Source organism: Chlorocebus sabaeus, chromosome 2 (assembly GCF_047675955.1).
Source record: "Chlorocebus sabaeus isolate Y175 chromosome 2, mChlSab1.0.hap1, whole genome shotgun sequence".
Taxonomy (NCBI): domain Eukaryota; kingdom Metazoa; phylum Chordata; class Mammalia; order Primates; family Cercopithecidae; genus Chlorocebus; species Chlorocebus sabaeus.
Genome location: NC_132905.1, coordinates 59,144,456 through 59,165,449, shown reverse-complemented (window position 1 = coordinate 59,165,449; position 20,994 = coordinate 59,144,456). Strand labels below are relative to the sequence as shown.

Here is a 20,994-nt window from a genome sequence, read left to right as displayed (position 1 = left end):
GCAATGCTGTTCCAAAAGGAAAGTTGTTATGCCATTTTAAACAATATTTAGCTCAAAGCAAAAGAGCAAGGTATTTCATCAGATGATGGCTGATATTCCCATCTATAAATTCGAACTGACCTGAAGCTACTGTGATTAGTATTTTATGTTAATGACAAATTTGGCACACAACTCTCTTAGCACTGCTTAAAAAACTTACAAGAAGTGAGTGCTACAGTTTGACAAATGTGAAGAGATAAATTTTGTTCTTTATGGAAAATAAGCAAGAAAGTATTAAAAAGGAAAGATAATCTAGCCTAAATACTTGGTTAAAAAAAAAGAGAAAAATAAAAATGAATATCCAGCAATTACTAGTTTATACATTAGCCATCACAAAAAGAAGAAACATGCCACTTTATTTCTTTTAAGGCCTGATGTTTTCTCTCTGCCCTTTTTTCTGACAACCTCCATTGTGTGGTCTCTAAGCAGTCCTACTGCGAGCAGCTGTAGATGCTAATTTGTGGTTCACTGAGGTGTCAATTGAGTCTTAAACCAAGGAAACAACAGCTGCAAAACAATACTTGGCTCTGGTGCAAATATTTTCAAAGGTAGACTAAAGTTTCAACTGTTATTTTAGATAAACAAAAACCCAAACCATAACCCTCCAAGTCACACAACAAAATAATATGCAGCTAGAGTTTAATTCATTGCATTGTGACATTTCTCATCTTGTTGCTGCTATTCAGAAAGGCTTTCACAACTTTACCTTGACAAAGGACTTCCTTCACTAGATGAAAAACCAGCTTCCCACGCAATTTTGTTAGCTGTCTTTGTCTCGAATGCACCGCTGCCAATATTCAAACCTGTGATAAGCGTAAACATGGAGAGTGAGGGTTAGCTGTCATGCAGCCACGGGACAAAATGAATAAAGTGGCCTCACAGTAAGTTTGGTGAAACAAACGCCAGCAGAGGAAGAATCTGTTCAAGGCACAGAAGGCAAGGGAGCTTCTGAGGCAGAGAATGAAATGCTGGTAGAACACTGAAAGGGAGTGGGGCGCTTTCCTGTGATACCGAAACAGTAGCCACAAAAAGTGAAAACTGAAATCATCCAAAGAGTTCAATTTTAAATGACCAAGATGCACATGTAGGCATATGGATCTCTACTGTGTCACAAAGCACTGGATAATTCCCATTGTTATAACACACGGGCAGCAAACCAGGGCTCAGAAATAATTGAGACCCGTGGATAACAGTTACCCACCTTATCCACTCTTAAGCCCCTCTGTAAAATCCTCTATTTTCCATCCCATAGAGGAGAAAGAATCTCCACTGAAAATCATCAAGGCCACTCTTTACCAGCCTCTAAAGGTTGAGGAGGAGGATGCACACTCCACCTCTTTCTCTGGAGCCAGAGACTTGGATATTCCCACAATGCCCCCAGTTTGCAGGGCAACCCCTGACCTTTGCCTTCTGGGAGTTCTCAGCCTTGGATGTTTCTGCTACAGGTCTGCTTCTTAATTGGCAGTCACAATCAGAGACACAGCATCCATGGGCATCTCTGCAAAAAGCATTTGCTGAGTTTCTAACCTGGAACCTGCCTGCTTGCATGTACACTCTGCAGCAAAGTGATTATTTTAAAAATGTGTCCACATTCAGCCCAAAGAGGGTGTCCACATGCTTACCAGGAGGAGGTCTTTTCAGACATGAAAACTAAGGCTCAAGGTTTATTTAAGAAGCTTTCCTCAGGACAGGTCCAAAGACTCAGAAGTAAGTGAAACACGCACTGCTTCTTCATTAGATTTGGGGTGGGCTCCTTGAGCGCAGAGTGCACCACCACCTCCCATCCCTGCTACTTCTAACAACACTGTGAAGCTGCCCTACACCCTCCAGTCCACTTTCTGTTTTTCTCTGGGACTCAGATAAGTCCTTAGGATCAGAATGAGAGTAAGGGTAAAAGATAATACACAGCCAAAGGATCTGAGTACAATGTCAGTGACAGCAAACACAGGCAGGAGCACTTTGAGTATGGGGCAAGGGAAATGAATTTAGGGGTGCCTGACTATATAATCTAGAGTGTCATTTCATTTATGAATAAATTAATAAAAATGCATTAAGTACTAGGTTATTAATAGTACCATAATCCATAATTTCAGATACACATCCAACGGATTACAACTTATATGTCTAATTTACTCACCTTTTTTTTGTTTGTTTTTTGAGACAGGGTCTGGCTCTGTCACCCAGGCTGGAGTGCAGTAGTGTGACCTTAGCTCACTGCAACCTCTGCCTCCTGGGTTCAAGCCATTCTCCTACCTTAGCCTCCTGAGTAGCTGAAGCACCTGTCACCATGTCTAGCTAATTTTTGTATTTTTAGTAGAGACAGGGTTTCATCATATTGGCCAGGCTGGTCTTAAACTCCTCACCTCAGGTGATCCGCCTGCCTTGGCCTCCTAAAGTGCTGGGATTACAGGTGTGAGCCACAGTGCCCAGCCAAATTTACTTATCTTTTGCACTTGTCCAATTAACTACTGAAAATAACACTTACCAGAAACAGGTATGTGGAGTCACTTTCCAAAGTATGTGTGTCATTTATCCAGCTGAAAGGCTCTGAGCAAGGTGTTACTCTCCTGGGGACTCATTTGTAAAATAGGAGTGTTGAATACATTCTAATATCCCTCTGGATTCAAATTCCATGACTCAAATGTGAAGAAGGTCATGGAAAGCAAACAGTTAAGAGTTTGCAAGTGATGACAATCTCCATCAGGACAGAGGCCCTGTTTTATAACTCAATAAACTACAATGTCTTATGTTCAAATCACCCCTACCACCACAATGGCTGGCTCTCCTAGGGGGCTTTTCACTGTCAGGCACTGTGCTGGGCACTTAACATGCAGTGGCTCACCAAATCCTCAAAACCACCAAAATAACTGAATTTTGCCGCAACTGACTTTAACCACTAATATTATCTAGGAAATAGCTCTCCAAATACAGCTAAGTCTGATGGACCGTAAGTATGTCCCTCGAAAATATCTGTCTGAAAAAGACATTTTTTGTTTTATTTTTTAGATAGGGTCTTGCTCTGTTGCCCAGTGCAGTGGTGTGATCATAGCTTGCTGCAGCCTCAAACTTCTGGGCTCAAGTGATCCTCTTGCCTTATTAGCCTCTTAAGTAGCTAGTAGTATAGGAACATGCTAAAACGTGTGGTTAATTTTTAAATTTTTTGTAAAAACAGTGTCTTGCTATATTGCCCAGGCTGGTCTTGGGACTCCTGGCCTCAAGCACCTCTCTCACCATGGCCTCCCAAAATGCTGGGATTACAGGCATGAGCCACTGTGCCTGGCTGAAGAAGACATCCTTGAGACAACCAGGAAATCTGAATATGGACTGGGAATTACATGCTATTTAGAAATCACTGTTCATTCTGCTAGGTGAAATTATGGCATGGTGGCTAAGAAAGTCAATGTGGATTTCCTTCTGTATTAATCCATTTACTCTCACAAAGGAAATTGAGGTAACTTATGCTTTAAAATCTGGTGTAATGAAAGGAAAACCACTGAAAATAATAGATGTACAATAACAAAGTACAAAAAACCAAAATTACAATTAAAACAAAATCCTAGATTGAAGGAACTATAACTAAGCTTAAAATTTAGCTTTCCTGACTGCGCATGGTGGCTCACACTTGTAACCCCAACTCTTCAAGAGACCAAGGCAGGTGGATAGCTTGAGTCCAGGAGTTTGAGACCAGCCTGAGCAACATGGCAAAACCCTCTACAAAAAAACACAAAAATTAGCTGAGGGTGGTGGTGTGCACCTGTAGTCTCAGCTACTTGGGAGGCTGAGGTGGGAAGATTGCTTGAGACTGGTAGGTTGAGGCTTCAGTAAGCCATCATGCCACTGTACTCCAGCCTGGGAGACAGAGCAAGACCCTGCCTCCAAAATAATAAATAAATAAATAAACAAACAAATAAATACAATTTAGCATTCCTGGGATTTATAATCCTTTCAGTAAAATAACTAAAAATCCCCCAACATTCTGGTGAGGGAAAGCAGCCCAGTACAACACTGCCCATTGAATGACAAAGACACTAGTAGTCGTGGGGAAGAGAAGGAATTTGGGTGTGTCTTCCCAGGGTCACTGATGACAAGTCACTATCATGACATGCTTGGCAGAATCCAGGGCCTGGGAGGGCCACTGCCATGCTGGCCAGCACATGTCTAGGACACAACAAAAGGGCTTTTCCACATGTCCGTTTGCCAAGGATAAAAAAAGTACTAGCTCATTCTGTCCTGGTGACAGCTCGTTACAGAGCAAACTCCAGAAACCTACAAAAAGAATAACCACCCTTCCCTGAACACAGTCCTGCCCACCACTTTGGGCCCCTGGACACTGCCATCTGCTCTTACTTACCTGACAAGTGTGACACAGAAGCATCTGCCTTTTGAAACCTGTTTTCAGTTTGATTTGTATTACCCTGAAGGATAGCCTTCTTCAGCAACTGGTAGGCTTCTGTTTCTATTGATTAAAGAAAAACACAGAAATACCACATTTTTTACTGCCCAGAAAGCAGCTTTTAAAAATCTTCCTATGAGATGAACACTTCTCAAATGAATGCAAATTATTATTTTTTGAACTGTCACGTTTTAGACATTCTAAAAATAAAAACAATTTAGTTGAAACCAGGTTTCAAGACTCAAAGACAAGTTGTATGAGTTTATTTGAGGCAGCCAAATTCTAGTCTGTGGGTCTGTGGAAAGGTTCACTATCACACTAAAACAGTTTCACTTCCCTCTGGGCCTTGTAGAGGAATGAACCAGAATGAACTAGAAAAGAAAGCAAGCCTTCCTAGGTTGCCAGGTCACTCAGAAACTCTCTTTGCTCTGGCTCTTGGGCTCTCACACTCAAGTGCAGGGGCTCTGGGACAGGGCTGGGGGAATGGGGAGAGGGTCAGGAAGGGTGGTGACAGCTGGATGAGTTCAGAGTCCCACAGCTGAGGAAATCTAACCAAGTCTTGCCATGGGGAAGGAGCGAGAACAGGTTTGCAGAGAGCAAAGCCAGGCATCCACAGGGATCAGCGGCAGCCTGCACATGCTCATGTTCATAGGATGCTCTTGGCCATGCAGTGCTTCTAATGGCATCTGCTATAAGTGAAATTGGGGAAGACTGTTGGGAAAAACAGTAAACAAAAATACATAAAGAACCTGAGTGACACAACCTTCCCCATTACTCTAAATTTCAAGAGCACCCAGATGAAATGCAGGATGAAGAATCAGAGTTTCAGCACAAACATAACAAAACAGCATCCATGTCTACATCTTCAACGTAACACAAAAGGAGTCCCATTGTCAATGCCAGGGGCTGGCAACAGGTTGGATTCCTGCTTTTGCTGGCTTCATTTAAGGATTTAACCACGAGACTCTATTACTGGATTAAAACTACCATCACACTGAAGAATAAAAATACAACTTACCTTGCCCTACTGAAAATCAGTCATGATAAAAATGAGTACTTAAAATGAACATTATACTTTGGAATATTAAATACTATATAATTAAAATACATACAGATCAGGGATTCTTCGCTCTGAAGATAATAAATTCTAAGGCAACACTTTTTTAACATTGCTGGATTGTGAAATCAGTTTAGGTCATTGAAACTAGTATTTTGAAAAATCTAATAAAGAAAATGTCAGAAACAGTGCATACAGAGGGGAAAGTGCTGTTTTGTGTAATGTGTGTGTGTGTGGGGCGGGTGGGGGGCTGGGGTGAAAGTGTTTCTTGGTGAGGCTGGTCGCACTGTCCTAGGATGGCTCCAATGGGATGGTGTCGTGATGCCCTTCGGCTAATCCTAATATCCGTGTTACTTCGAATACACTGTAAGGTAACTGTGAAAGAGGGACAATATTAATAAAATCAAAGACAGAGTGTCTGAATTTCTAAAGGTAAGAAATCAGTGTAAAAGAGGTAAAAACGCCCTGTTTTGTTTTTATTTTATAAAAATCAACCAAAAAGTTTTTCAGTTCTCAGGATACAACTCCAGATCTTAATGACCACATGTTATTTCTACATCAATTAAACTTATTTCGTCAAGGAAAAGATAGCAAAGATGGGAACTTAAAAAAAAAGGAGCAGCTTCTTGATAAACAAAGCCTCCTGGCCACTGGAAGCTGGAGCTGCGCACTGCAAACTCATTTCTCCATTGTCGGAAGGCAAATCACTTGACTCCAGTGAGACGGCGCTCCTGCTTCTCAGAAACCAGGAAAACGTGTCACTGGCAATCAGAAGGGGATTTCTGTGAGAAGTATCAAGCTAGTAGTCCTGAGGTAATTTCAGATTTGGGGGGGATTAAGCATTCTGCCCAAACAGAAGAAGGGCTGATAGTATTACTGGTTTGAGGTTAGCAAGGGAGGAAACTGCCAATGTGAAGTGAAATCACTTCTAGCAACAAGGCACCATTCTGATACTCTGGAAAAGACGAGCCCTTTCTATGCTCCACACTTTCCATCTGGTCCCCCTCCCTTCTTTCCTGAAGAGTGCGAGCTCAGGAGCTTTTGGCTAACCACCCATCCTGAGATGGCTCACTCTCCTGCCCCATTCAACCAGAGCCCACCACTTCCCAATCACCTCACTGGTGTTTCATCCTTAAGCCTCTGTGGCCCTTCTCCAAGCAGAGTCACCGAAGCCCACCTGGGCAGTTTTTATTTGGGATGCAGCTGCCCTGACCTGAGTCATAAAGGACTGGCAAGATCAGGCTGAGGACTGCTGGGCACATCTCTCACCCCCAATCCCAGTGCGCACTCTCTCCAATGGTTTAAAGGCAAAGTGAAGTTTAAAAGGTACAAAGATGAAGTGCATTCACCTAGAGGAATGACACTCACTGAGGCAGGACCACAGATGTCAAAGCAGGAGAGGGCAGAGAGCCTAGCACTGTTGCCGCCCAACCGAGGATCAGATGCACCAGAGCTGGAGTCGCTCTCCCTATGCATCACCCCCCTATTTAGTCAGAATTGTTGCACAAAACTATTTATGAAAGTCTGAGAGATGATCTACATAGGAAAAACAAAATTAATAAGGGTTGGTTAAAACAAATTAGAAGAGGTTAAAGGATACATAGTCTGCATAGAACAAGGTTGGAGAAGGGAAGGAAAGTTCAGGTACTGCAAACAGACAGGACAGGGTGGGCATTGCGGATGCAGATGCCTCTGGGGCCAAGCAAGTACCTCCAAGAAGTGACTATGGCCAGGCAGGGGCAGCAGGAAGCGCCTGCCCTGTAGCAGGCAAGGAGGCACATGACTTGTCCATAGAGCACAGCTGCTCCTTGGCTCCAGCCAATTGCTGCCTGGTGGGAAGGTGGGCCTGGTCTTACCAGACTTCTGCCTTTTCTTTCTTCTTTTTAAAAATAAAACACTGCACAGACAAAACAGAACATATTTGTAGCCTCGAAACTAGATGGTAGTGAGCAACTTTTTGTGTTCACTGAAAGTGGTACAAGAACACTTAGGGAAAAACTGCAGCCAAATAATACAAGCTAGATATCAGGAAAAGCTTTCTTGTTGAAAAGGTTGTTGGAACATGTTATCCAGGGAGGATGCATCAGCTGTATGAAGATTTTTAAGGGGCTGTCTGTATCAAACAGACCAGGTTTCAGACTCTGGAGGCAAGAGTGTATTTTTTTTTTAGGAGTTCTCAAACAGATCAGACATCCTCCTGAAACAGCCCAGAAGACTTGGCCGGGACGCTAGTTTCATGAAGCAAGAGTGTAAAGCTATGGACGTGAGGTTTGTGGTAATTCAGGCCCAGGATTTTTTAGAAGAAACACAGTGATGAACCAAGCAGTTAAAAGCTCCACTTTGTTGCTGCTCTGCAAATTTATAGTTATTAAATGAATGAACAAAAAAAGGAGCAAAAGTAACAAATCAAGAAGTTCAAGTTAGTCTGTTACAAACAAGGTAGGGACAAAGTCAATATATTTCCAAGGGAAAAAGATTTTCGTTTTCTCAGCTGCAAGTAAACTGTAAGTCTAAAAATTTGAGGATTGGGTGTTTGCTTTAATGGTTTCACTTTCTAGCCTGACTTAGAAATCCAGGGAAACACTTCCTCCCATTAGTAAAGGTAAACTCTCAGAAAATACTGAGTAGTGAAAATGTTTAGATTAAACAAACATTTCTAAAGAATACAATCATTTTCAGATGGAATGTTCTGATACACACGGAAACAAACACACACGCATGCTCTGTTCTGAATCTTTGTTCTGAATCATGTTCAAGCATTGATTATATATTCAAATCTGTGTCAAGACTTAGTTTAAAAAGTAGAAAATATTGTAGTTCAAAATGTAAGGCAAGGCAAGGAGGGGCATCCCATGCAGTCTACAGCTCCAGAAGGTGAAAATCTATCCTTGTCTATTAACTCTTGACTGATGACATGAGATAAATGTATTTTCCCTTACTTTGTTACATAAGCTGCCTGAACCCAATCATCTATCTTTCTGCAAAGTGCTGAAGGATCGCTGAGACTGTTTTTTTTTTTTCTTTTTGATATGCGTCTTGTGTCTGGAAAATAGAAACAGCTACAGAAAGAAAGTGAAAACACGCTGAATAAAGAGGTGGGAGAGAGATGATGCTGAGGAGAGGAGAAAGAAAAAGCCTCAACTTCTTATCTGTTTTCCTCTTTTATATGCAAATGTACACCTGCTAAAATACTTCTAAATCTACAAATAAAAATAAAATATCTGATGAACAAGTGCTTTTAACACCCCATTACAAGAGCCAGACAAACACATGGTTCACCAGTCTCTAAGGGGTGTGTTGGAGGCAGGGAATCTGCCCATTGCTTTTGCAGAAATCCTTAATGAAAAAAAGAGTTGGGCTCGGAAAAAAAATAACAAAGGGAGATGCAAACAATACTATCACTACGGCTAAAAAACCGACCTTGAACTGACAGAGAACTGGGCATGTTTGAGTAAGGAAGGATAATTGCTATTTCTATATGAAGTTAAAACGAAATCTGAAAAATATTCTCTGTCCACTGAGTTTCTCAGCATTGTTACTTTTCACACATTTCTACACCCACATGTTTTTTCAAATTGTACTAGGTGTGTTGCTGACACTGCAAACTCGGTCATTTTTGCAAAATAAAATAAAAATTGTGAGATATGTTTCTTAAGTTACTTCAAAAGATAAATACTATCACTGAGAATCCAGAAATCATTTGCCTAGTAATCTGCTTAAATAAAAATAAGGGCCGGGCGGGGTGGCTCACGCCTGTAATCCCAGCACTTAGGGAGGCTGAGGCAGGTGGATCACTTGAGGTTGGGAGTTTGAGACCAGCCTGACCAAAATGGAGAAACTGTATCTACACCACTGCATGTTGGCACATGTCTGTAGTCCCAAGTACATGGTGGCACATGTACTTGGGAGGCTGAGGCAGGAGAAAAGCTTGAACCCGGGAGGCGGAGGTTGTGGTGAGCCAAGATCGTGCCATTGCACTCTAGCCTGGGCAACAAGAATGCAACTCCATCTCAAAATAAATAAATAAATAATAAGGAAATAGGGCCGGGCACAGCGGCTCACACCTGTAATCCCAGCACTTTCGGAGGCTGAGATGGGTGGATCACTTGAGGTCAGGAGTTCAAGACCAGCCTCACCAACATGGTGAAACCCCGTCTCTACTATAAACACAAAAATATAAAAATTAGCTGGGCACGGTGGCAGGCACCTGTAATCCCAGCTACTCAGGAGGTTGAGGCACGAGAATCACTTGAACCTGGGAGGTGGAGACTGCAGTGAGCCGAGATCACATCACTGCACTCCGGCCTGGGTAAGAGAGCAAGACTCTGTCTCTGAAAAAAAAAAAAAAAAGAGAGAGAGAGAGAGAAAATAGGATATGGCTGCTTTTGCAATTCTGAAAATACAAAAAAAAGGATCTTTTTTTTTTTAAAGGCAGGAAGATACACAAGTTTGGGTCCATAACCAGAATCACTTTTCACATCCCGACTTTCTGCAATAAACTCCACTCCACCTGTATAGACCTGGACCTGCAAATTCCATTGTCAAGGTTGCTCTCTGCACTCTCCGGAAGAGGGCCGATGCATGAGAAGAGACCCACCTAATTCCCATGAGTTGTCTGGCACTGCTTCAGAAAATAGAGATTTATGTCATAGTCCTAATTTCTATGGGTCAACTCAACAATTAAACCTGAAAACAAATTCCAGGCTTGAAACTGACCTTTAACCGACATTCCCCAAATGAGCTGAAACACTTTTGCTTGCCATTTAACACTGTTCAGTCGTGAGAGGTGAATTTTCAACTCTCAACCTCATGACACCTTTAACTTTCCAACTTGAGTAATGCTGATCAGAAAGCTGTATTTCATTGATATAAATAGCTTTTTAAAAAACAGTATATTTTAGCCCTTTGTACGCAATGATTTATTTAATGAGAGAAATTAGAAATGGCAATATTATCTTTACCATTATTTATGATAAGTTCAGGAATAATTACTATAGAAGATGAACTGGATGCTAAAAATGTAAAATATGAAGAAGTCCATCCTCATTCCCTGTAGTTGGTTGAATAGTGTTGTTCCCCTCAACCCGACAAACTCATGTCCTCCCAGAACCTCAGAATGTGACCTTATTTGGAAATAGGTTCTTTACAGACATATTAGTTAAGGTTCCCGAGATGAAATCATTCTGCATTTACCGTGGGCCCTAAATCCCATTTCTGATGTTCTTCTAAGAAGAGCAGACACAAAGACACAGAAGAGAAGGCCAAGTGAAGACAGAGGCAGAGACGGGGCTTATACTCCCACAAGCCAGGAGCCACCAGCTAGTGCCTTCAGAGGCAAGGGCCCTGCTGATGCCTGGATTTCAGACTTCTAGCTCTCAGAACTGTGAGAGAGTGCATTTCTGTTGTTTTAAGTTTGTGATTCTTTGTTACAACAGTCCTAGGAAAATAATACACTCCAACCCCTGATTTTATTAAAATATTTAAAGCTCGATTTCGTCTTTCAGAGTCTTCTGTGTAAAATAAGGGTGCTTCACAACAGGACCTATAAGGGTTCTTTTGAACTGAGACCCCTGGCTCCATAGTTCTCAAACCTAAGAAGTTACCTGGATGTGTTACAAAGTACTTATGCCTGGGTGCCACTCCCAGAGGTTCAGAAATAATTGCACAAGGGTGTGGCTGGGGCATGGGTATGTTCTAAAACTCTACATGGGATTCTACCATGAGCCACTGGGGAGAATTTCTCCTGGCGTTTATGAGTTCATCTCCTTGAAGGTAGAAGCATCCAGTCCAGAAGCCCCATCAGAAAGATACCTTTTATCCTTTAATGATCAGGTTAAATGAACAGCACTGTCCTGCAACATAATGAGGACTGTTTTGCTATGGCAAGTAGCAGGGAGCAGGCTCCATGGGTGAAGCCCCAGCAGGCTGAGCCCTGGCACAGAGACAGGGCCATGTGGACTTTCAATGGACAATCCAGCAACATATGGCGGTTCCCCTGGTTTGGCACAAGCTGGGGGTTTCCTGTCCCAGGCACAACTGGTAACATGTCTCGACTGATTCTTGTCAGGAAAGTGCTTCTGGGACAGGACAGGTGAAGCACATTCTCAGTAAAGCCTCAGTAGTAGCGGTGTTATGCCACTGTGCTTTGGGAGCCCAAAGTCATCACTGCAGTCTTTCCTCCCAGGATAAATCCAGTCACCAGTGACAACCTAGCCACTGTATCTTTCTAGCCCTTTTCCGAATTGATGTAAAACTCAAGCAGTCACATTTTGGGAAGCACTGCCTAGAACTCCAAGTGGCACCCTCCAAATCTAAGCTGACCTCCTGGAAAGATTCTAAATGGATGTCTTAGGAAATATGCAAGGAAATATTACCTTGCATATTTCAGCTTGCCAAAGAATATCCATGAGGAATGGCACAGTCAGGCAACCACTTTCAACACAGCTTGACCAAGAGAATTGGTGTCAAAAGAACGACAGGCTGAATGGACATTCTTAGAGGCTTAATCCTCTTGAGATAAAAGCTGAGAGCCCTTTTCACATGGAGCTTAAGGAGACTAGTTTTGCCAGGATGGGCACGTGGGGTGGGAAAAGTACTGGTGGAGTGAATGATTGAAAGAGATAGTATTCTGTCCTGAATCAACAAGCATTTAAGAAAATTCCTTAATATCCCCATTTTTATTCATTTGACAAATTAAGTGCCCACTCTGTGCCAGATACTGTGCTAGGTTCTGTAGTTTTAGGACATTTAGCATAACTGCATCATCTGCTAAAATTAAAACTCACTTAATGCTGAAAGGTAACTTTAGTGTGAATACAAACAAAATTGTTAATGTGGGAAATTTTCACTTTGGGGATATAAGTAGTTCAAAAGGCAGACTTTCTCTCCCAATCTAGATAAGCATCACTTTGCTCATGGCCTGAGTGTTTCAGGCAAACTAACCTGTATATTAGGTCAGGAAGTATTTCAGGGAAACCGACCTCCCAGCAGCCCAGCTGGGCTCAGGTTTGCCCCACTTTATGAAAGGCCTACCTCTTGGGATGAGCTGCATTTGAAAATCCTTGCATGCTGCCCACCTCTCCAGGCCTAACCCAAGTGAAAGGAAAGGCAAACTTTGTTTATCATTGCTCTCAGAAGCAGCCTTGCAAAGCCCATCTTCTGTTATGATGTACACTGATGTTTAAGTGATCCGGACATCTTGATGCAGTTGTCTTTTTGGTAAAATAAAAGAGGCAGGGTAGGCCGGGCGTGGCGGCTCACACCTGTAATCCCAGCACTTTGGGAGGCCAAGGTGGGTGGATACCTTGAGGCTAGGATTCAAGACCAGCCTGGCCACAGGGCAAAACCGTCTCTATTAAGAATACAAATTTAGCTGGGCATGGTGGAACGTGCCTGTAATCCCAGCTACTCAGGAGGCTGTGGCACGAGAATCGCTTGAACCTGGGAGGCAGAGGTTGCACTGAGCCGAGATCGTGCCACCGCACTCCAGCCTGGGTGACAAAGTGAGACTCTGTCTCAAAACAAGTAAACAAATAAATAATAAAAAAATAAAATAAAATAATAAAATAAATAAAAGAGGCAGGGCAGTGAAACGGAAGGAGTTCAAGGGCCCAAATCCCAAAGTCTAAGTTTAATTCAAGATCTAACACACTAGCAACATGGCCTTGAGCAGGACACCTTTCTAAGTTTCTCTTTGACCACTTGCAGGGTGAGTACTAATGTTTACCCTATAAGACTGTTGTGAAGGTTAGAGATGAGGGAGGACCCATCTTTTGTGGTTCCTGGTATCCCAGGATTCAGCCCATGTAAAAGTATTAATTAATTAATATAATTAAGGATTTTATATATAATTATATGATATATAATATATATTGTATCAATACATCTAATTATATAGTACTTATTATATACAGAAAACCATACATTTATAGATATAAAAATTCATCTTTGATTTCCACCTGGATTCTTTAGTGAACAACTAGACTAATAAAAGGGGTAGAATATATTCACAACAACAGATCATACAGGCTATGGAATACTGACTCTGTGTTTGCGGGTGGGGCATCGGTGTGTGCCCAGGAGGGTTTATATGTAAATCTAAACACAGAAAACTCGCATGCTCCATAACAATGATTAACAAAGCAGATGCCTTCAAAGTGATAGCAGACTCTTTAAGGAGGAACCTAGCCAAGATGACCTCCATTTTGGGGTGATAAGCAAATGAGAAAGGGAAATGAAGAGATGAGAATGCTGGCACACTGGATTCCATTAGCACAGAGGAAGCAGCACAGTCCCTTGGCATTAGAAGGAACGTCAGGGGTCACAGAGGCAATAATTCCTTCCACGATGCCTCTTTTAGAGAGCCACAGGGCCAGGCAAGGTGGCTCATGCCTACAATCCCAGAACTTTGGAAGGCCAAAGCGGGCAGACTGCTTGAGCTCGGGAGTTTGAGACCAGCCTGGGCAACATGGTGAAACCCCATCCTATAACAAATATAAAAATTAGCCAGGCATGGTGACACACGCCTGTAGTCCCAGCTACTTGGGAGGCTGAGGAAGGAAGATCACTTGAGCCCAGGAGACAGAGGCTGCAACAAGCTGTGAGCACAACAATGTACTCCAGCCTGGGCGACAGAGCAAGACCCTGACCCTGTCTCAAAAAAAAAGTCATGGTTCCTGCCATGGTTCAAGCACTCATACCTGGAAGATACTGAACTTGGTTTTGCTGAAATGAAGAGCTAGAAAGTTGTTTTGTTACTGAGCTACACTCTATAATTAAGCTCGATAAATATTCTGCCTAGTATATGGCAGCTCCTCAAATATTTAAAAAACTACTGTGCCCTTCTCAGGCTAAACATCCCCAGGACCCCCTCATTCTGATAAAGATATGACTTCACAGCTTCCCACCCCCAAACTCCCGTGACTTCCCAGATTTCACCTCAGCCATGTCTTCTCTTATACTTCTTCTGAAATGGTAAAGACACACAGAAGGATCCCACACTGAAGAATAGCACTTCTGGGTGCCTAAAGTTACTACTGTAACCTTCTCATCAATTCAAGGAACAGCTGTAACAAACAGCTGTCAGTCATAACATCTGGGTGTAGTTACACTAAAGCAGCCCAAAGTTTCCTTATAAAGCAATCTCACGTACAAGACAGCTTCCCACAAAATGAAACCACAGAAAAATGTTGAAGATAATCTTAGTGTATTGAGGAAACTGGTGCCCCCATTGGACTCACTGCTTTCAAAATGTTCCACATATATGTGTGTATGTTTCACAAAGCATGTTCTACAGAACATTAATTCTGTTGACTGTTAACAGGAAAAGTTCCATTTTCAAATAAATGGTAAGTTATCTGAAACTCCAGGATCACAATTTTAAAAATTCCTTTGCTGAAAGTCTTCTCCAAGTCTTCACTATGTTTCTATGCATTATGCATACTGCAGAGAGAGACAAGGATCATGCAGGGCTTGGCAACAAAATATGTATTAATTGATGTATTTTCTGGGTGGAGCACTGCAAATAACACATTTTGGAAAATGCTGCATTAGCTCATCAATACTTGTGGGGCAGCACACACATCAGGGGAGGTCTGCTGCCTGGTGATCAGGTGCCCAGCAACGTCTTCCACTGTGAGCAAGTAAGGGTTACTAAGGGCACACAGGTCCCCCCAGGCAGAGATGTCTGGGCCTTGACCAATGAGATCTTCAGGAATACTTCAGCAGCTATTTCGGATATTTCTCTATGGATTTTCTCATGGGACTAAGTGGAAGTTGGAAAAGTATCATCAAACTCTTCTTGAGATTCCTTTTTGATAAGGTAACCATCCTTCTGGATTTGAATCTCAATTGTGTTCTCAAGTGGCAATTTCTTGCAGAAACTAACGTAGCAGTACTACCGGGAAGCACTGTCTTGCAGGTGTTGCAGCAGCACTGTACTTGTGTGGGTCTTGGTTCCAAGTGGCTACCACAACTCAAGGAAGGTATGCAGGTCCACAAGAACAGACTGAAAGTGTCCACTCTTCCGGGCGCTCATCTCACAATGGCACTTTCTGTGATGCTGCATCCCCATTCTCTCTACTTCTGTTCTTCTTTGAGTTTGCTTTGTGAGGCTCCTCATAGCTGGTTTAGAAATGCTGGGGCTTGTGGGGGCCAGCACAGAAGACCAAGAACACTAACAATGTTCACATGAATGTTATTATATATCACAGATAAAACTGAGTGTCTAGTATCTGCTTGGCACTTTCACAAATGATTTCATTTAAACTTTAAGACAATCCTATTAGGCAGTATGTCTGCTTTCCCAATACAGAGACTCAGAGAGGGTAGAGAAACAGAGCAAGGAGTAAAAGAGCTGACACTGAAGGCTGGTTCCAAAGCCCCAGTCCAATTGCTACACTTCCTCACCCTTCAGGTGACAGCCTCTGGAATATTTCTTTTCTTTGAAATATTCTAGAAGGAATGCAGCCCATACAAACACAACCAGCATGTACTCAGACAAACAGGACACTCCAACAAAACTATTAAAAAGAGGCAGACAGACTCTATCTTAAATTAAACTACGTACTTGCTTTACTCTACCAAATGCAAAATCTCCGAACAGTTATGCCAAAGCCACAAACATTTAATAAAGGGATGATGGTCAAGAACTTAAGAGATCAAAGTAGCGGCAATGATGGACAAAGCAACAGTATTAGTAGTGCCAAGGTGCGTGAGGCCCTCAAACATGAATTTCATGGGAGGTCCCTGGGTGGGGAGAGTACACTGGCAAGGACAGAACAGTAACACCTTAACAAAGTATATGGCTTTGCTAAGTTTTTAAAAAATTTCCAAAGTTTTTTTTTTAATGTCTAATATTTTGGCACAAAATAGGCACAAAGATGCACATGTAGGCATATGGATCTCTACTATGTCACAAAGCACTGGATAATTCCCATTGTTATAACACACGGGCAGCAAACCAGGGCTCAGAAATAATTGAGACCCGTGGATAACAGTTACCCACCTTATCCACTCTTAAGCCCCTCTGTAAAATCCTCTATTTTCCATCCCATAGAGGAGAAAGAATCTCCACTGAAAATCATCAAGGCCACTCTTTACCAGCCTCTAAAGGTTGAGGAGGAGGATGCACACTCCACCTCTTTCTCTGGAGCCAGAGACTTGGATATTCCCACAATGCCCCCAGTTTGCAGGGCAACCCCTGACCTTTGCCTTCTGGGAGTTCTCAGCCTTGGATGTTTCTGCTACAGGTCTGCTTCTTAATTGGCAGTCACAATCAGAGACACAGCATGCATGGGCATCTCTGCAAAAAGCATTTGCTGAGTTTCTAACCTGGAACCTGCCTGCTTGCATGTACACTCTGCAGCAAAGTGATTATTTTAAAAATGTGTCCACATTCAGCCCAGAGAGGGTGTCCACATGCTTACCAGGAGGAGGTCTTTTCAGACATGAAAACTAAGGCTCAAGGTTTATTTAAGAAGCTTTCCTCAGGACAGGTCCAAAGACTCAGAAGTAAGTGAAACATGCACTGCTTCTTCATTAGATTTGGGGTGGGCTCCTTGAGCGCAGAGTGCACCACCACCTCCCATCCCTGCTACTTCTAACAACACTGTGAAGCTGCCCTACACCCTCCAGTCCACTTTCTGTTTTTCTCTGGGACTCAGATAAGTCCTTAGGATCAGAATGAGAGTAAGGGTAAAAGATAATACACAGCCAAAGGATCTGAGTACAATGTCAGTGACAGCAAACACAGGCAGGAGCACTTTGAGTATGGGGCAAGGGAAATGAATTTAGGGGTGCCTGACTATATAATCTAGAGTGTCATTTCATTTATGAATAAATTAATAAAAATGCATTAAGTACTAGGTTATTAATAGTAACATAATCCATAATTTCAGATACACATCCAACGGATTACAACTTATATGTCTAATTTACTCACCTTTTTTTTGTTTGTTTTTTGAGACAGGGTCTGGCTCTGTCACCCAGGCTGGAGTGCAGTAGTGTGACCTTAGCTCACTGCAACCTCTGCCTCCTGGGTTCAAGCCATTCTCCTACCTCAGCCTCCTGAGTAGCTGAAGCACCTGTCACCATGTCTAGCTAATTTTTGTATTTTTAGTAGAGACAGGGTTTCATCATATTGGCCAGGCTGGTCTTAAACTCCTCACCTCAGGTGATCCGCCTGCCTTGGCCTCCCAAAGTGCTGGGATTACAGGTGTGAGCCACCGTGCCCAGCCAAATTTACTTATCTTTTGCACTTGTCCAATTAACTACTGAAAATAACACTTACCAGAAACAGGTATGTGGAGTCACTTTCCAAAGTATGTGTGTCATTTATCCAGCTGAAAGGCTCTGAGCAAGGTGTTACTCTCCTGGGGACTCATTTGTAAAATAGGAGTGTTGAATACATTCTAATATCCCTCTGGATTCAAATTCCATGACTCAAATGTGAAGAAGGTCATGGAAAGCAAACAGTTAAGAGTTTGCAAGTGATGACAATCTCCATCAGGACAGAGGCCCTGTTTTATAACTCAATAAACTACAATGTCTTATGTTCAAATCACCCCTACCACCACAATGGCTGGCTCTCCTAGGGGGCTTTTCACTGTCAGGCACTGTGCTGGGCACTTAACATGCAGTGGCTCACCAAATCCTCAAAACCACCAAAATAACTGAATTTTGCCGCAACTGACTTTAACCACTAATATTATCTAGGAAATAGCTCTCCAAATACAGCTAAGTCTGATGGACCGTAAGTATGTCCCTCGAAAATATCTGTCTGAAAAAGACATTTTTTGTTTTATTTTTTAGATAGGGTCTTGCTCTGTTGCCCAGTGCAGTGGTGTGATCATAGCTTGCTGCAGCCTCAAACTTCTGGGCTCAAGTGATCCTCTTGCCTTATTAGCCTCTTAAGTAGCTAGTAGTATAGGAACATGCTAAAACGTGTGGTTAATTTTTAAATTTTTTGTAAAAACAGTGTCTTGCTATATTGCCCAGGCTGGTCTTGGGACTCCTGGCCTCAAGCACCTCTCTCACCATGGCCTCCCAAAATGCTGGGATTACAGGCATGAGCCACTGTGCCTGGCTGAAGAAGACATCCTTGAGACAACCAGGAAATCTGAATATGGACTGGGAATTACATGCTATTTAGAAATCACTGTTCATTCTGCTAGGTGAAATTATGGCATGGTGGCTAAGAAAGTCAATGTGGATTTCCTTCTGTATTAATCCATTTACTCTCACAAAGGAAATTGAGGTAACTTATGCTTTAAAATCTGGTGTAATGAAAGGAAAACCACTGAAAATAATAGATGTACAATAACAAAGTACAAAAAAACAAAATTACAATTAAAACAAAATCCTAGATTGAAGGAACTATAACTAAGCTTAAAATTTAGCTTTCCTGACTGCGCATGGTGGCTCACACTTGTAACCCCAACTCTTCAAGAGACCAAGGCAGGTGGATAGCTTGAGTCCAGGAGTTTGAGACCAGCCTGAGCAACATGGCAAAACCCTCTACAAAAAAACACAAAAATTAGCTGAGGGTGGTGGTGTGCACCTGTAGTCTCAGCTACTTGGGAGGCTGAGGTGGGAAGACTGCTTGAGACTGGTAGGTTGAGGCTTCAGTAAGCCATCATGCCACTGTACTCCAGCCTGGGAGACAGAGCAAGACCCTGCCTCCAAAATAATAAATAAATAAATAAACAAACAAACAAATACAATTTAGCATTCCTGGGATTTATAATCCTTTCAGTAAAATAACTAAAAATCCCCCAACATTCTGGTGAGGGAAAGCAGCCCAGTACAACACTGCCCATTGAATGACAAAGACACTAGTAGTCGTGGGGAAGAGAAGGAATTTGGGTGTGTCTTCCCAGGGTCACTGATGACAAGTCACTATCATGACATGCTTGGCAGAATCCAGGGCCTGGGAGGGCCACTGCCATGCTGGCCAGCACATGTCTAGGACACAACAAAAGGGCTTTTCCACATGTCCGTTTGCCAAGGATAAAAAAAGTACTAGCTCATTCTGTCCTGGTGACAGCTCGTTACAGAGCAAACTCCAGAAACCTACAAAAAGAATAACCACCCTTCCCTGAACACAGCCCTGCCCACCACTTTGGGCCCCTGGACACTGCCATCTGCTCTTACTTACCTGACAAGTGTGACACAGAAGCATCTGCCTTTTGAAACCTGTTTTCAGTTTGATTTGTATTACCCTGAAGGATAGCCTTCTTCAGCAACTGGTAGGCTTCTGTTTCTATTGATTAAAGAAAAACACAGCAATACCACATTTTTTACTGCCCAGAAAGCAGCTTTTAAAAATCTTCCTATGAGATGAACACTTCTCAAATGAATGCAAATTATTATTTTTTGAACTGTCACGTTTTAGACATTCTAAAAATAAAAACAATTTAGTTGAAACCAGGTTTCAAGACTCAAAGACAAGTTGTATGAGTTTATTTGAGGCAGCCAAATTCTATAACAGGGAGCCATACCAGAGTTTTCAGAAAATGCAGACTAAAAACACAATAAACATACCATTGGGGAAAATGTTTAAAATAAAAAAACTCTGCATTTTAGAGTAAAATATTATCAGAATGCACAATATATACAATAATTGCACTACTATAAACTCCTTTTTCAAAACCAGAGTTCATCACAAAAACATGAGTTTAAAAAATTAATCATGCCAGGAATTGCACTGCCATAAAAGCAGGCCATTCTTTTCTGCTTATAAACAACAACAAAACTACCACATATGCACATGCATGCCTCAGTACCTTGGTGCAATGGTGTATTTACTTGTATAAATATTTAAAGTCAGACCTTTGAATTTATAATGAAGTAGTACACCACTTTATAAAATAAGGTACTAGTAAATTCAGATGTATGACAAATAGAACTCTGTACAGAATACTAATTGCTGCTGTTGCTATTCTAAAAAGAAAAAAAATAATGATATCGTTCAGATTCCACCTAAACAAGCCTAATACATGTGCCGAAACCTTAATAGGTCATGATGAAGCCTGATTGGTGCAATTTTTAAATTATCAGATAGGCTTTGTGACTGAGGCAAACACAAGCTTCCTATGTGGCATTTTTTTAAATTATCTGCTTATTTTAATATACATATTCAATTACCACAGGAAAGAAAGAGTAAAATCAGAAACATCTATAGTTTGCTATGTAATGACTGGGTGTTCCCCAGGGAGATGGACCTTTTCACAGAGACGCAGGTGCTGAAAGGGTACATGATGGAGGATGTTACAGGTGTAAATACATAACATGGTGATGAAGAATTCAATAGACACGGTGATTTTCCACCTTAGTTTATGTTAACAAAAGTATATACGTTCTGCTCTTAGGATTAATCTCCTGCTCCAGCATGCAGTAGCTGAATACATGTGCTCTTAGTGGGGTCCACAAACCACTGACCCAAAATGTTCTGATTATATAATAATGTTAAATCTTGTGTCTGAAACTCTTAGGCAACCATAGCTTT

At 41.9% G+C, this 20,994-nt stretch overlaps 1 protein-coding gene across 5 annotated transcripts in view; it reads right to left on the bottom strand.

The window, feature by feature from the left end:
* Positions 1 to 20,994, bottom strand: part of KIZ (kizuna centrosomal protein) — a 130,289-nt gene that overhangs the window by 12,942 nt on the left and 96,353 nt on the right. For all 5 annotated transcript variants that reach the window (XM_007961557.3, XM_007961517.3, XM_007961545.3 and 2 more), the window contains 3 exons: positions 19,645 to 19,749; positions 4,391 to 4,495; positions 746 to 842 (listed from right to left, as the gene is read on the bottom strand). In XM_007961557.3, coding sequence (XP_007959748.3) covers positions 746 to 842; positions 4,391 to 4,495; positions 19,645 to 19,749 — 307 coding nt within the window. The remainder of the gene's footprint in view (positions 1 to 745; positions 843 to 4,390; positions 4,496 to 19,644; positions 19,750 to 20,994) is intronic.